Below are 17,225 nucleotides of genomic sequence, written 5' to 3' on the forward strand. Positions count from 1 at the left end.
ATAAGGCAGGTTTGAATTAGGCATGAGATAGGAGTAGGATGTGTGTGCGTTTGTCCAGGTGTGCATGTGTGACTGGAAGTACTTTATGGTGAAGCAGCGTGTAAATAGTGACCGGAGACAGATGTGGTCTCATCCCTCAAAGGCCGCGAGGATAAAAAATTATTCCAACAAGACCTCGGGATCAGGCCCGAGCAGCACATTTCTCAAGATGACATACTTCCGTGTTGTACTTAAAAGGAGCCAAAGAAAACCTGTAAACGGCACCGGCGCCCCCCCAAACCCATGGCGTTGCTGGACGATAATATCTGGTTGCACAAAGCGAAACCAAATCTGCGAATGCTTCACAGGATCTTTCTCATCTGCACAGATTAGGGCTTCACCTACGAGGTTAGCCACAGCTTTAAACACCACAAAGCCTATAAAACACGAGCTGGAGAGTTTAGAGAGACATAAAAGCAGCTCCTTTTAATGTAATATTGATTTACAAACGGCATGTTAAAACACCTCCCAGTCACGGATCATTACTTTCAACACCCTAACGAATTGCACTGGGCGCTAAACTGGAGCCAGCGCGCATGAGGCACCGGGCGAGTCGGGATCCCAGCCTGCAGGTTTAGAGTGTCCTGTCTAGACAGTAGCAGCAGAAGGTCGAAGCCCGACTGAAGCCGGGAAATCCAGGCAATCTTGATAAAAGTTGAATTAAAACTTCTCATATCAGGATGTTTTATTGTTTTATGTTAGGATTGCAGACCGGGCGAAGAATGTTGCATTGCGAAGTGTTTATTGGCGCCCTGCTAGGATTTAAATGTGCTGATATTAAGTTGCAATGAGCAAGTCAAAGAAATAAAACACAGAACAGCAGAATACTGATGTGATATGTGATAAATCAGCAACAGAGATATTTTCTAAAGCCTCTACATCCAACTCAATATAGCAAAAATATAGCATAAATTATAAATCATTATTTGTTCCTCCTCATAGAAAACCTGATTTGCTTCTGTTTTATATAAATTCAGTTATTTTTTGGTTGTTTTGTTGAAGCACCAGAAAGCCCGTATACTTGAGTAAATATATAAAAATCCAAGCTCGGAGCTAAAATAGAGAAATATTTTTACACTACCTACTTTACAAGAAGACTCAGTTGTTGTTCAATCTATACATTTTTTTTTAAACATTTTTTTTGTGTGTGTTTAGCTGATTTATGTGTTACCGCCAGCAGCATTAGATTTAGAAAAGAGAAAACCAGGCAAATCACACAGCCTGCACAACCTACAAGGTGCCACAGAAAATATGGCTCCCATTTCCATTTGAACTCACCTACTGATAAACGCTTCCACATGCGCCTTTACTTCCAGAGCAAAGTTGGTCTTAAGGTTAAATTCATGATTTGTTTTGCGGCTTGTGCTTTCACGGCATATATTATGTGTGTTTTTTTCCCTTTCTTTTTTTTTTCCACATAAATTACTGGCGGTAACGCCATCATTTATGCTTTGTTTTCCTGTGGAAACACAACATTTACATTTCATGAGCCCATTAACCTTTTTTTTTTTGTTGTTGTTGCCGCTGCTGTTGCGCCGCGGCGTGGACTTGTCACTGGGCTGATTTACTGGACCAGTCATTTCCATGCAGGCTGGTGGCTGAAATTCTGTCCCTGTTCCAATGAATATTTACATGGCAGTTAACAGGTGGCGAGAAGTTTAATGGTGGTAATTGCTGTGAGGCGCGTGTTGCAGGAGAGGAGGTGTAAGACATGTGTTTGTAGGGGCTGTCCCACTTGTGTGATGATGCATCCCAGGGGATGCATGAATACCGGTGTGTGTGTGTGTGTGTGTGTGTGTTCTGGCACATGCTATATAGTGAGGACCAGAGTACATGTTTCACTTACGAAAGAAGGACCTTTTGGAAAGTGAGGACATTTTGGCTGGTCCGATTTTTAATGCACTGTTTGAAGGTTCAGGCTTGGTGTGAAGGTTAGAAGAGGATTTAGGTTAGGGTGAGGTTTTTAGTTTTGATGGTTAGGCCTGGGATTAGGGGCTCGGGAACTCATTCTTTTTATGAGAGGAAGGTTGAGTACCCGGGAAAACTTGAGGAGAACATTTACACTTCAAATAGGAAGGTTGGAGGATGACTACACCCTGGAACCAACGGCGTTAACCACTGGACCCAGCAGACCACCCTGATTTTAATACATGAATTTGTTCATTTCCTGTTTTCATTTAAAATGTCTCAAGTTAAAGAATCATTAACATCTTTGGAGGTGGCAAAAACAAGATAGAAATATAAAGCCCCTGACTTCGCACCAGGTTCATGCTCCTTTTTTCTGCGGAGGGTTTATTGTCAGTCTGACAACCATGCAAATGCCGAAGCACTGGAATGTTCCACAAACCCAAACAGATGGAAGCGGCAGGCCCCTCCCATTCACTCTCAAGGAACATGACATCACCACATATGGTCCCTGTGATTGATCAGTCATTAGAGAGTGATGACCGAGGAGGGGGGGGGGGGGGGGGTGAATTGGGGGAGCACAGGCTCTGGGCTGTAATATTTTCCACAGGAGAACTGCAACGTGTTAGCCTTGTTCTCAGTGTTGTCGCTCGTCTGTGCTGAAATGAGACTTATTAATCACAGATTAATTATGTCTTCATGCAGATCTGATAGTTCAGCCAGCATTTTTGATTTAATGCATGTGTACCAGCTCTGTGTGCACGAGTTAAGCTCAGCGCTGTGGTGGCGCATGCAAGCTAACTCTGTGATCCCACCCCCTATCCAGCATAGCTAAGGTCACCCGCTTCCTTCCTGCTGCTACCACTACAAAGTTCCTCCAATCTTGATGATTACGTTTCCACATTAAAAGCAGAGTCGCCCTTGAATCTATGTATAATGACCCAGTGAGGATTCTGCCAATAAAACCACCGTACATCTAGGTTATTTGCTAATAAGGACAGATGGAAACTCTCACTGGTCAATAATTTGATAAATCAGCATTCAGAGAGTCAAACTCCATCCAACGAGAAGCTAAAAGTGAGTTCAGAGAGTGTGCGAGCAGGAGAGACGTAGAGGCGACGGGAGCGTAGCAGCGGGATGGATACGTCATTCCAGACTCAGAACAGAAGCTGGGAGCTTGTCTTCTCCCGCTGTGAGTCTGGCAGATTGCTATGGAGCTTGTCATTGCAGCCTGCGGGGTGCCCGGCGACTACATGGCATTCAGCAGGGGAGGCGAATAAATCACTGGAACACACACGAGCCCGACCGGCCTCCAGGAGCAACCGACGGAACCGAAATCCACGCCGCAGCTAAAGTGGCAACATATCTTTGACTGAAAGAACGATTATTTATGCCATAGAGGCTAACTGTCAGCTTAAAGAGTTGAGAGAGTGGGCCGTTGATGGCACCGGTATAAATGGAATATTCAGCGCTCGGTCGTTGTTGCACATTTATACGGGAGCTGCTTATGCGTGTTCATGTTTGGCTGAGCCACGCCGCTCAACAGGCCTCAGCTTGGGGCATAATTTGGGGCGCTGAAGGAAAAGCCCAGTTAAAACCCACCTCCGGCCCGCTTTCGATCCATTTTTATAGAAATTACCTTGAAGACTTGACAAAGCCGGACTTGTGCCGCGCAAACGGGGAGTGAACTCGGGTTTTCCGTGAGCGGGGAAGTGTTTTCCTTCAGCCAAGAAACACTTTTGGACACGTACAAGCCTCACCAAAGTTTAATGACATATTTGATTTTCCCATTTTTAAGCCACCGAAGGTCAAAGAAACCCCCTTTTATCTTTTCGCCACGTTATCGGTGCGTCCAAATGATTGACCTGTGGAACGGCTTCGTTCCGCCTCATAAATTATCCACTGTCCCGTGGATCAAGTTTCACAAATGTCCCTCAGTGCCCGGCGGCCACCCATAAGGAGGCAGAAACAGGAAGGTTCTCTATGTCCCAGCTGCCGAGGGGCCCAGAGACTAACCGAGACCTCTTTACAAAGACTTTTATGGCTAAAACAGAGCGGACGATGGGTTTTTTTTACAGCTAAACAGGGCTGAAGTGTCAGCACACCAAGTCTGATTCCATCCGCAGAGCTGACACCCTGGGACAGAGTTATTCTCAGTGTTTTACACCAAAGTGACTTTAAGTGCCTCCAAACTCTGATTCTTGAAAATCAACATTTTTGACATAAACCAAGTGTGAGATGACGGTAATGATGGAAAGGAAGAGGCAACTGGAAGAAGGCTTGCATCTAAATGATGTTGTAATCATTTGCTGTGCTCAGGAAGCTGATCCCACTCCGACTGAAGAGGATTGTTCAGGCGACACTACACTCGAACAGGTCATTAGTTTTGATCATTTACACTCATTTTAAGCCAGATTTCCTGGAAAATCCATTATCGTTCCTTTCTGTCCTGCTTATTTGCAATTCCCGGCGTGACTTCTGTTTGTCCCTAGTTTAGTTTCCTCTTGACTCTGTGGCCGAGCGCAATTGTTTTCGTTCATATCTGGAGTTTTGGAATCCTTGTGCACAAGAGGGCACGTTCACCAAGACGCCGTCAACAACTGTGCAAATGGAGATGTGGACGAGAGGACAAACGCAAACTCGAGAATTGTTTATCGTTTCAATCCCAAATCGCAGCCTGTGCAAAAATGAAAATGAGCGCCATTCTCAGGAAATGGGGACATTTGCTGATGTCCAGAGGAACCGAGAAAGCCCCCCCCCCCCCCCCCCCCCCCCCCCCCCCCCTTCCATACCTTCAATACTGATCAACTTTAATGAAGAGAAGCCGTCTTAATCGCAGGTATAATGACGAGTTTGGAGGCCGGCAACAACAAACCCACCATTCGGTCACGACCTGGGGAACACGGGATTATGGGATGTGTGGAGATGAGATGACCTGTCACAAACACTTTATACAGAAGGAGTTCAAGGACCGGACCTGCAGCAGCCTCTTCACATCCCTTTTCCTACACATCTCAACCAGCTGATGCAGTAAGGACATATTATTTAGACCAGGATGCACAGGTAGACAACTCCCCCCCTTCCCCCCCCCCCCCCCCCACACACACACACTCCGTGAAAGGGTCATATTTTCCATTTGCATTCTACAGATGTTGGAATATTACAGCAGGCCTTGTCCAAATCCTGTCCAAAACATCAATGCAAACTAAAAATCACAATATTTTGTTCAGTCCTAAAAGCCCATCCGCAATCGTCTCCAGTATTCCCGACAACAGCGACGCTCCTGCTTCCAGGTCCAGACGCAGCGCCAGGAAAGGTGCCTCCGTGCCAGCTGTGTAAATTGTTAATTTTGAATCAGTAAACACAAACCTGAATCATCCGCTGAGGCAAATATGATAATTGTTTGTGGATTATGGAGATCTGTCTGGCGTCTCGGCAGAGGCTGTGAGTAAATGGGAAGAAAGCTCAGCTCAAACAAATGCACTCGGCCGGCCTGTCGGGCAGGAGAAGGCTCGCGGCGCGGGTTGGCACCATCCCCAGGGACGAATCCAGTATGGGCTCAGGAGAGCTTCTGCTGGGGACACTGGTTCAATCATGAAGACACATAACTGGAAGCAACTGGAGTCTGACTAGAGCCTGACAGCTAAAAACCAATTTTGAAGCGTATGGTCACACACCAGCCAGCCGGGCCGATTAAGAACTGAAGAAGTGTTTTATTTTCTGATATACGAATGTAGATTTTGCAAAGATAGAAACTAAAAATGTCTTATCACCATCATCCTGTGTGAGCATCCTGTTGTTTGTCCTCTGGGACGTGTCAACTGTCCTGTTAGCTCCCACACCAGGATGGCTAATGCTAAGACTGCAGGCGCTACCATGTCCAGCATGGCAAGACCACATGCTGGAAGTTTGCATCTCACGTCACGATTTACATACGTACCTCCAAATGAAATCCAATAACTGGACTGAAACATGTAATCCTGGGTTGATCCAGTCAGATCAGCTTACTGTGATAATCTAATCAGATCTTTATGCTCATGTAAATGGACTCATTGTCCCTTAAATGACCCAATCAGTCCTCAAGGACTGAACAGGCTTATTTAACTAAACTACAACTCCATTTTTTTAAACCAATGTCATTAAAACAATGCTTCTCAACCAAGTCTCCTTTATAAATCCATTTTTTAAAATAAGAATTGTTCCTTTTTACTTCATGGAATTTTAGATTTGAGTAGCAGCCAAAGGTGGGATGAGATGCTAACATCAGTGTGTTCATATCAAAATACTCATATTTCACAATTTCTCTCTGTTTCTCTTATGGATGAGACATTTCAGCTGCCTTGATCACAACAAGCGTGGTTGCCGTTGGATACCAACCTGCCCTACAGTCACACCGCTCTGGGGCGCACCTGTGTGTGACTGGCTGCCTGATGCTAACGTGTCATTTTAAGCCTGCTAACATTTCCCAGCTCAGCATCTCCTGACCTTTAACTGTGGGCTTTAAGCCCGATTCCTTATCAGAAAGAAAACGAAAAGCCGGGTTGTTGTTTACCGGTATTCCTGGGATTCCAGACACTGGGCTCCACCAACACAAAAAGCCCCCAAAGAGAGTGTGAACTGACCGTTTTGTGAACGGTTTGTGCGTCTGGAAACGTGTGAGTTGAGCTTCTTTTGCTATGGATGCGAGGCTGCGTCTCCCTGTGTGAGGCTGTGGTCTTCAAGGATGGGTGGTCCGTCTGCGGTGGAAATCAGACGTGTGTGTGTGAGCTGCTTTGTGTCAGGGGAGAGGCTCCTTTGTTCTCTTAATCAGGGAGGTGGGACCGACAGATTAAGCCTTTAGAAGTGCGGCCGACCACCATGAGGGCACACCACAAGGGAGAATGTCCTTGGAAGGTGGGGATACGTGTGTGTATGTGTGTAGCAGTAGTTTTGGTGCGTGTGTGTGAGATAATTTAGAAAAAAAGAGAGAAAAAGTAATACGGTGAGAGCAGGGGGAAGCCAGCGTGGGTATTTGTAGCGATTTGCATGCAAATTAAGCCGAGTTAGTGAGAATCTGATGCAGGTCAGCAGGTCAATAGTTCTTATCCATCTGTCCTTCTGATGGCATGCCTCCCAGGTCAGGCTGATTCTCTGTGAGGGAGCTAATCTCAGCCCATGTTCACTGAGCCGCTACACCCTCCTCTGATCTGCTCCTTAAAAGCCCCTTTACACACACACACACACACACACACACACACACACATTCAAAACAGGCCTGAGCAGACCCAGGAACAGACAGATGGACATGAAAAGCATCAGAGTCCAGATCAATCACACAATTCAAAGCCCAAATGTTTCTATTTGTCAAAGTTTGATTCAGGGCACGAAGGGGGTGGGTTTGGGGGTAGGGTGGGGGGGTGGGGGGGACGCACACACTGACTTGAACACTTGAAACTCTCCCAAAGTTGGTGATGAAGGAACTCCAACTGGCGTCTCCGTTCGCTCTCTCTCTCTCTCTCTTTTCCTCGGTTACGCTGTGCAATTTGCAGAGCTGTTGGGAGAAGGACAAGTGCACCATCTGCGATGTGGTCCTTCATCACCGACCTCCTCCTCCTCTCACGGGGGACGCAGGGATGCCGCTAATATTGAATATTGATGCCGACACATTTGCCGCATTGTGTCTGTTCGCTGGAATATTAATTCTCGACATATGCTGCCGAAGTAATCCAGAAATATTTGCATTGGCACTTTTTTTAAAAAGGCGGTTTTATTTATTCACCAGCGTCGCCGAAAACATTGGCGTCGATTACCCAAATCTCTCCCTTCTCACCGCTCCTCCATCTGTCATGGCGACTGTTTGAGCAAACAAACACACACGAGGGTCCGCGGCGCGCCAGACAGCGCGACGTGCGATTGTTTGCTTTGCTTGCTCCCGTGCGGGAGAAAGTTTTCTTAAGCGCCACACAAAGGTCCGGAGCTCAATGCGGAGCCCGTAAAACAAATATTTAGCCTCCCTCCTCCGGGGCCTTCCTGCTCCTTCTTGAGCACAGAAGAGGATGGACTCGCTTTTATTTATAAGTGTCGGGTGACTTACGTGCACACAGTCAGCTCCAGCCAGCGGCGCCGCCTCTGCTGAACGCACATTGGTGGTAACGCCACTTTCTCCAATGAAATTTACAGTCAGTTGAACAAATGTGTAAATTAAGAAGCTAGGTGAGTTAAAGGGATCTTTATCGAACATGATATTTGTTTTGTTCTGCTATAAATACAGTAGCTTTAGCGTAATTAGCAGTTGGCCAACATTAACTTCTAATGACCCTAATGTGAGGGATCAGCTGATCCAGCCCCCCCCCCCCACACACACAACTGTAATCAAACATGCAGCTTATCAACAGGCATGACAGTGACCTGCTATGGGTCCTGGAATATAGTGGCTGATACCAGCTAGGATGCTTGAGGGACCCCGAGCTTGAGTCATTATTTCGGCATCGGTTTCATCTTTAAGGGCTGTAATCAGCAGGCAGGACACAAGCAAATGTGTATCCACCAAACCGCCACACGGCTGCAGTCTCCACTTGTCTCCTTGGCTTCCCAGACACACAAATACACAAATAGGCAGATATCAGCATCTTCCCATGCAGGCCTTGGACTCAGCCTCTCCCAAATTCATAGTGTCCCCCTCTGTCGCTCCCCCCACCTGCAATATGCACATGTTTAACTGCAGGGTCAGAGAGACAGGAACTGGGCAGAAATGCCTCCTTCCTGGAGGAGACGGGCACAGCAGGGGGGCTCTGCCAATCATGCTCTGGGACAGAGACGTTTTCGGATACACGCCGTCACACATCAGAGATGGACAATAAAGCTGGAGGGCCGAGCGAGGGGGCGCTCACAGGAAGTGGCCGAGGTGTGAGGAGTGGGATGGAGAGATACGCGCCGTTAATTGGGGAAAGGAAATAGCTGCACGGTTTAGCGACCTCCGTTGAAAGCCGAGCCTGGCCACGGAATTCTAAACGCTCCAGGAAGACCAGACAACAAGCAGAAGCTAATGTTTAACAGGCAATGAGCACGGAGAAGGAAGACGTGTGGCTCTGACGCAGCGCTCCTTTGTCTTAGTTCCGCACCGAGGCGGTCACCAGTGGGGCTCTAGCGCCCTCTGCTGCTCCGGGTATGACAGTTCGGAAATTTTCAGCATTTATTTGTAGAGTTAATTTTCATCGATGATAAAAATAAATAGTCCCAGTAAGTCTGTTTAAAACTCAGTTAAATGGTAGAAAAATCCACCTCACCTGTTCTGACCTGTGTGTGTTTGTGAGATGAATGCTGCATTTAACCTTTGATTGCAATGAACAAGGTTGATTATCTGGTTTAAATAGAACTTGTGGGTCAGTAACCTGCATCTGTAGCTATCAGCAGAGTTTGTAATGTTCCTTCTGTTGCTGCATCAGAAAAAAACAAAACAGGCTCAGCTGGATTCCAGAGGCGACGGGGTGTGTTTATGGGATGTGCCCTTCAACCTAAGGTGTCCCAGTGGTGCAGAGAAATTGTCCTTCGGTGTTCTTTTTACTTCCTAGCAGGTGGCTTCACGATGAATCCTGAGCCCTGAGAAAGACAGAAAGAGAGGACGCTTCCTGCTGGGCTCCTGAGCTCTCCGCAGGGTCGTGCTGGGAAAGAGCGAGTGGCTCCCTTCGCCACTAGGTGTCAGCTCATCGATGCTGGAGAAGAGCTCGGCTCAGATTTACTGCTTCAGCCTTGACGGACAGTGGACGCGGAGCGAGGACGGCGGCGCGTGTGGCGACGCTCTCTGGCATCGTCATCAAGCTCCGGTCACCTATCCGAGCTTCTACTGCTCGCTGTTCACTTCAGGTGTGGGTTTAGAAGTGTTTCAGTCCTGTACTGAACAAGACGGTAATTTAATACTATTGCGTGATGAGAACAGCAGCTTTTTCCTCCAAAGGTCCAAAGATTTGGAGACGGACACGCAGGAAAAGACCCGGCAAACCTGTTAATTCAAAACAAAAAAACATATATTTGACCAACTGCTAGAATCATTATTAACTCGCAAATCAAAGAACCAAATAAAAGCTTATTGCTTCCCCCTTTCTAACAGGCCTAACCAGCGTTTCACAGAAAACACTTATTACAAACGTGCGGACAGCGATCGATGCTCAAGCAGCACGTGCACGCACGCGTGTACATTTACGCGCACACGTGCAACATGTGCATGCAAACATGTACTTCATAAAAAAGGATCAGGGAGAAGGAAAGAACCAACGCTGCCATTGTGTGTGTGACCCAGTCACATTCTTGTTCTTCAAATACAGCACGTGCTAAACTACCACAGCCCCGCTCTCATTCATAATTAAAAGAACAAAACATGCTTTCATCTATTCAGTGTTTCCTGTTGTTGGGTACAAGACATCTGGGTGTTCTCTGGCATACTTCCTCCTTTTCCCCGGGAGCCAGTGCCCGTCAGACCGCTTTTAGGCGAAGAGGCCGCTAAGGAAGAGCTGTCAGCGGATGCGGCTGTTTCCAGCGCTCATTAAAGGCCTGTCTGCCGCGTGCCAGGCTCAGGGAGACAGAGCCGGAGAGGGAAAGGAGCATCAGAAAGGAATTCCATCCATCATGTTCTTCCATGACATTAATATCTGTCACACATCTCTGACAGAGCTGTACTAGAGCCCCGGAGTGAGACGTCCTCGTATCACCGAGCGGCTGCACAATCCGAGAGGGCGCGTGCGTGCGTGCGTGCGTGTGCGTGCGTGCGTGTGTGTTCCCCCCTTCCCCACCACCACCAGCTGAATAAATGCAGCGTTTTCAGCAGACACGCCTCCCCAGGCTGCGGTGCCGGTGGTGGGTGATCCCCGACGGCCCGTTCAGGTAGCGGCCCCTCACTCAGCACATTATGGGATTAAAGGTGAAGCTCCGCCCCGCCGAGCCGCGTGCTCACCCGGAACACTCCCGTAACGAGCCTGCTCATTTTCTCTGCACGTCCACAGAGGGGGGAGTTGGGGGGGGGGGGGGGGGGGGGGGGGGGGGGGGGGGGGTTATCGCTACTGCGTGACTGTGCAGCTCCCCCTCCCCTCCCGTTCCCCATCCCTTGCCTCGTGGGCGTTGTGCGTCTTGCCCAAGGACACATCAGCAGTGGGAAACTTGGATAAAAGACTTGTTTGTTTTAGCACTAGTGCTGCAGTCAAGCATGGGGGGGTGGGGGGGGGGTAAAGGAGTTCTTTATTTAGCACCTCCATTAGAGGCAGTTATTTATCGTGAGTGTAAAGAAATAAAGTGAGAACACTTGAAGCAGGTTTCTGGTTTCTGCCTGATGATTCTGGAACAATCAAGCGCGTCCCACATTTGCTCTCAAGAACCTGGAGACTCTTCTCTTTAAAAGTAAAACTCCATTTAGGCGAGTTTTGTTTGTTAAAACTGGGACGACGGACGTTTTTCTACCTCCAGGTCGATAAATGAGGCACCCTTTTACACTCCCGGTAATTCTCACCTGATTGAAATCAGGCATTCAGGAACGCAATTCCCGTTGACATTAAGGGGTTATTACAAGCCTTATTCTCTCTGTGCCCCCCCCGCAATTTGCGTCTCAGCTCTTTGTGTCTCTCCCCGTGAACCAAAACGCAGACTCAGCTGTTCTGACCTGAATGAGCCACTAAAACTGTAAATCAGGTTGCCGTGCGGGCGGAGACCCGTTCGACTGGACGGAGTGTGAGGTACCATGAGGAGTTCTGGATATTCCTGGAGTTCTCTGCACTCCCCACCCCCACCCCCACCCCATCTCCAAAGCAACGCAACGCAACAGCGCTCTGACAGGCCTCTCCTTGGACTTCTCCTGGAAGCCATTTGTCAGCAGGCGAGCACCCCCAACCATCAACCCCCCCCCCCCCCCCGGCGCAAGGATTCAGATTTGCACTTGGCCGGAGAAGGAACGAGCCGAGACGCCGCGAGGATGTTGGGAAATGAGAAATAATACACGGGCGAGCTGCGCAAACATGATCCCCCATCACAGCGAAACAGTCGGGCGCGCTCTGACAGCAGATTGCTTCTGGGTATAAATGAAAACACACGCAGGAACATCCTTCCTGCCCGGCGTTGTATCAATTACATCCGCGCAGAACGCCGCAAAGTGATGAAGCAGCACCAATTTGATCGGTCGCCATATGCTGCTCCATATTTCTTGTTCAGCTTGTGTGAGATTAGTGCGCCGCGCAGCTTGTTTTCCATAAGTCTCGTCTTCCAAGGTGATTAATCATCATTGCAGATGCAACGCGAGTGGAGGAAACGGCCCTCCTGGATCCTCCCGAGTGTGCCGGTGTTTGCTTGTTTGCCTTAAAACTCCTGCGGCAACGCGGCTTCGCGCCCGTCCTGCCGCAGGGCGCTGAAGTCTGCCGCTGCTCCCGGAGGTGAGGAGCGTTTTTATAGATGAGATAGGAGATACGGGTTCTAATTAGACCACTGGCTCTCTCCACGGGCCTCCTGTCACTTGCGAGCGCCTGGACCTTCTCTTTAATTACTCGCTGAGAAAAGAGGACGCCAAGTGAAAATAGCAGGCGCGCGTCCGCGTGAGACGCGCCGGCTGAGTTCTGCTGTGGGGCCGCGAGGGTTTGGACCACAGCACTGGGACACGCCATCCATCAGACCCTTTGGGGAATAATGAGCAGATTATGCAGGGATGCTAAGATTAGGACTCATCCCAAAATAATTATCCATCTGATTGTGTTGCTCCCCCCCCCCTTAACGTTCACGCTGCCCTTGAGACAAAGTCATCATCGATTCAAGAAGCCATTTGTGCTGAACTCCAACTGGTTGTTTGCCAGGGAAGCTAAACACAATCACATTAGCCTCAGTTGTATTTGTTGCTAATTAGCGACATTAAGGAGGTCGCACGTGGAGATTTAGCAGTCAGCGGCTTGCGGAGGTGCTAGCATACGGCGAGAGGACGATAGGCTAACAGCAACTTGGTGGTTTTAGACCAAGAGCAACCAGACAACAGTGAAGTCTTTGGCTTGTTGGTGGGTTGCAACCCTCCTCGGTAACCATGGAAACAGAAGCCCCTGTGGTGGGCTCTCCTTGAATCCCGGCGGCCAGCTTTTGATTGAATGGCTGTCAGGGTGCAAGACAGATGGTGATGTATACAGGCTGTACAGTAAGTGGCAGACGGAGCAGACGAGGAGCAGTCAACCTACTTCTGAGTAGGAGCAACGTGAATTAACATCCAGAAGGGTTTTTCCTTTACTTCATGAATTCATGCGTCAGCGGCGGTATAAATAGGACAACCCGGCAGATGTTTGGGACTGCGTGTGCGGCAGAGGTGGACATAAAGATAGCGGTTTATATTCACCGTTGTCTTACCTGTCATACTTGCTCTCACACTGGGTGGCGCTGCAGCGGGAGGCCGCTGACGCTAACGCTAATCGCCGCCGCCGAAAGAAAGCGACCAAACTTTTGTCCTCCAGGCAATTAGCCATCGCACTGTCTGTGAAATAACAGGCTCTGTGGCATTTAGCTTCCATAGGGTCGAATCCAAGAGTCCTGTCAGATGAACTTTTTAAATTGAACCGGTGGTGACCCTGGGGAGCCCCCCCCCCCCCCCCCCAGCCCCACCATGGTCTCAGATCTGTACTGTTAAAAACGAACGGTGGGAACGGCACTAGCCAATCGCATAAGTGGCTCGTAAACGCCGGGTTTATTTTTACGACCCGATCGGGGGTGACAGGTCACGGATGAGATGAGGCCATCTGTGAGTAATGAAGAAAAACGCACGTATTTAAAGACTTTGTTAACTTACACAATGAAAGCAGACTGATGAGTGAGCTGGGCTGGAACACAACGCTCCAGATCAGGTCAGGATTGTTTTCCGCCTTTGTTCCGTGGAAGTCACACAGCCTTTGAACACCAATGAGCCTATTACATTAGATTGTGAAGTCATTATGTCCCCATTCTTTCGCGGCAATCATGTGAGCGACGCCGTGCGCGCCTTTGATCAATATCTAAGATTGCCCCACGCCCTCGTAATGGTGGAAGCCGCTACGCCTTGCTGGGCACCACACCCACCACGCAGGTGTGTGTGAACCTTCAAGGAACACACCTAAGTCTACATTTCTCTTCTGTTGTTCTTCTTACCCGCCTTCCGATCGTGAAGATGAAGTCTGTGCACTTACAGCGTGCGCATTGATTGCCCCCCCCCTTGGGAACCATCACTCTGCTTCTTTTATTGAGCGCTTCTCCGACTCATCGATGAACATTAACAGCTAATTCTGATTAGTTGGAAGGTGAAAAATAATCCGAGGAAGAAGCAGGAAGTGTGCCTTCTTGAGTCAGGGGTACTAAGCAGGAGGTCCTCCTAGATGTAGATAAACAAGAACATGTGCGTGCTCGACACACACACACACACACACACACACACACACACACACACACACACACACACACACACACACACACAAAAAGGAGTGCTTTCTGTTGGGGCTCCATCTGTGAAAATGGGCTTGATGGTAAACAGAGAGTCTGCAGTCAGCTCCTTCACAGCGGGAGGATGCAGACGCCAGCCATCTCCATGGAGACCAAGGAGAGAGTGAGAGTGTTTCAGGGCGAAGGGACGGCGGGTTTGGCGGGGAGGGGTTGTTTGGGTGGGATGATAAATGAGTCTACACCCTGCTGTCATTTGTACTTTGGCATCCAGTCCAAAGCACAATTTAGTGTAAAATATTACATCGGCCTCTCCAGACGACAAAGTTTAATGCTGATGTATGAATAGACAGAAAGTGTCCCCAGCTGCTATCGAACAGAGGGAGGTAACTATTCTGCTCAAAGGCCACTTAATACACGTGCACACCATCACCGCGGCGGGCCCACGTCGGGTACAAGGTGGCAGGGCTCCTGTTTTAACGTCAGAATGGGCGCGATCATCTGTCTGATCGGGCGTACGGGAGAAAGTGTCAAGGCCCAAAACATATAGGGAGAGAGAGAGAGAGAGAGAGAGAGAGAGAGAGAGAGAGCGAGAGAGAGAGAGAGAGAGAGAGAGAGAGAGAGAGCATCAGCTGCCATCGAGCGGCTCGCAGGACATCAGCAGCAATTCAAGCTTCCTTATTTTGATCAAGGACACGCGGAATCGGCGCAGTCGCCTGGTTATTGTGGCAGGGCGGCGTCGCTGTTATTTGATGTGCAACACTGAGAAAAAAAAGACGTAAATATGCAGAGAAAACAGAGTTCTCCGGAGATGGAACAGACGCCGCAACATTCAGAGGGGAGCGATGTACAGAATCAATTTCTTTTTCAGCAGCTGTTAGTGTGATTCTGTGAGTCACTTACAGCACTCCAGTTTTATTACACCCACACACACCCACCCACCCACACACACACACACACACACACACACACACACACACAGCGATGTGTACATTAGTAAAGGAGCTATAGTGGACCGGGTAATGAGTCTTTCTCTTGTTTGCTTCGTTGCTGATGTGGTGATTTCTTCATCATGAACATTAGCCTGTGCTGCTAATTTAGCCTAAACCTTTACTTTGTCACTCTAATTGGACCAACTAGCTGCGCTACATTATGACACCTCAGTGCTTCATCTTAAAATGAAACCTCGGTGGCTCTTTGTTGCCTGTTTTAATGGCTCCCAACAGGTACAGTCGTACTTTGTCGGCCTCTTTTTATTTATTTTTTGAATCCCACCCTTTGTAATTCACATGGTTTGCATATTTCCTGCTCTCAGATTGCACAATTAGCACCGTTTAGTTGAAATTGCAGCAGTCGGGTTTGTATTTAAGGGGCAGATAGACACATGCAGTGCACATCCAGGGCTCAGTACCTCTGAACTGTGGGTGAGTCTCCTACCGATCAGCCGCTGGTGCCGACACATTTAAAGGTATTTTCACCATTTCTGTACCAGACTGTATTCATACGCTCACTATTGCCTCTGCAGGCTTGAGAGTTCTTCCTCATCTGCCATCATGATCCAACTGGTACGTCCAGAGTGCCACTTGTGTCTCTTATTTGCTCTCTGCCGTCTTCTCTAAACCTCCGTTTCTTTTCCTCGTGCAGTTGAGTCTCGTCGTTCTTGCCGGCTTCGTTTCAGGTAAGCGAAGGTCACCGACGGCCAGCGTCGCCGTCCCGCGGTGATATTCACCTCTGTTCGCTTTCCTTTTACCAGCACACGACGGCCAGGAGCACGGAATCGTAGATCCAAAAGGTATGAGCGGAAGGTTCTCATGAGTTTGAGGGCTCTGCTGTGGCCGCAGCTCATTTCTGAACTGCAGATTATTGACCGAGCTTCAGCTAAACCGTCTCTGTCTGTTTTCGCCCCCTCAGTGTGCTCCTACCACGACGTCACTCGTAAGCAGATGCTAGCCGCACACACGCAGCCGACTCGTTGCTCTCCGAGACGCTAACTGTGTCGATGCTCCTCTCCAGGCTGCTGGACCAGCTGGTTTGACGTCGACAATGAATTCAGGTCTGGAGACTATGAGACCCTCAGCAACATCATTTCCAGGCACCCGTCGAAAATCTGCAGAGACCCGGTGGACATCGAGGCCAGGACCCTGTCCGGGCTGACGCCCTCTGAGGCGGGAGACAACATCTACAGGTGAGCAGGCGCCGTTTGACTGGGTTCTACCGTGCCGGTGATCTCTGCGGGAGTTTCACGCGTTTTTCTCTGCGTTTCAGAAACGACGTCAGCGTGGGCTTCATCTGCAGGAACGAAGACCAGGCGGACGGAAGCTGCAGCGACTACCGCGTCCGCTTCAGCTGCTACGCCCCCTACTGCACCGAGAGTAAGGTCCTCACCTGATGCCGGCCTCCAGATTCAAACTGGGGTCTTGTTCTCTTGGCGTGCTTTGTTGCAGCCGTCACTCCACCTGTCCGTCGTTGCCCCCTACAGCCTGCTGGACCAGCTGGTTCAGCCGCGATGATCCCACCGGGACAGGAGACTGGGAGCTTCTGAGCATGCTGAAGTCATCATACCCAGGCCGGATCTGCGACAGCCCTCGGTACATCGAAGCCGTCACCGTCGACTCGCTGACTTCGGCCGCCATCACGGGGGAGATCTACGATGTGTAAGTTCCTTGCATTGCGATTGGAAGCCGATGGAGTCGCCAATCATCCAGTTCTGCAAATATTAACTCCACGTTCCCGGAGAGCGCCGCCCCGCCGGGGCCCCACTGCAGTGACGACGGAACCTTGGTGGGTGCACATTCCCCTCAGATGATAGGAAATTTTTAACGAGCCCCGTGAGGAGCGCGTGTAGGCGCGCACCGTCTGAAGGTTCCAAACCTGGCTCAGGCTGAGAA

The 17,225-nt window shown here is 49.2% G+C and overlaps 1 protein-coding gene across 1 annotated transcript; it reads left to right on the top strand.

Annotated features, from left to right (window-relative positions):
* The first annotated feature begins 15,890 nt into the window (after positions 1-15,890).
* Positions 15,891-17,225, top strand: LOC115253080 (cartilage intermediate layer protein 1-like). Its single transcript, XM_029850015.1, has 7 exons — positions 15,891-15,902; positions 15,982-16,015; positions 16,091-16,129; positions 16,249-16,272; positions 16,336-16,522; positions 16,603-16,709; positions 16,817-17,225. Exons 1-7 carry the CDS (start codon positions 15,891-15,893, stop codon positions 16,993-16,995), a joined length of 582 nt encoding a protein of 193 aa, XP_029705875.1. The 3' UTR covers positions 16,996-17,225.

The sequence above is a fragment of the Takifugu rubripes genome, chromosome 16, assembly GCF_901000725.2.
Source record: "Takifugu rubripes chromosome 16, fTakRub1.2, whole genome shotgun sequence".
In the NCBI taxonomy this organism is placed as follows: Eukaryota; Metazoa; Chordata; class Actinopteri; order Tetraodontiformes; family Tetraodontidae; genus Takifugu; species Takifugu rubripes.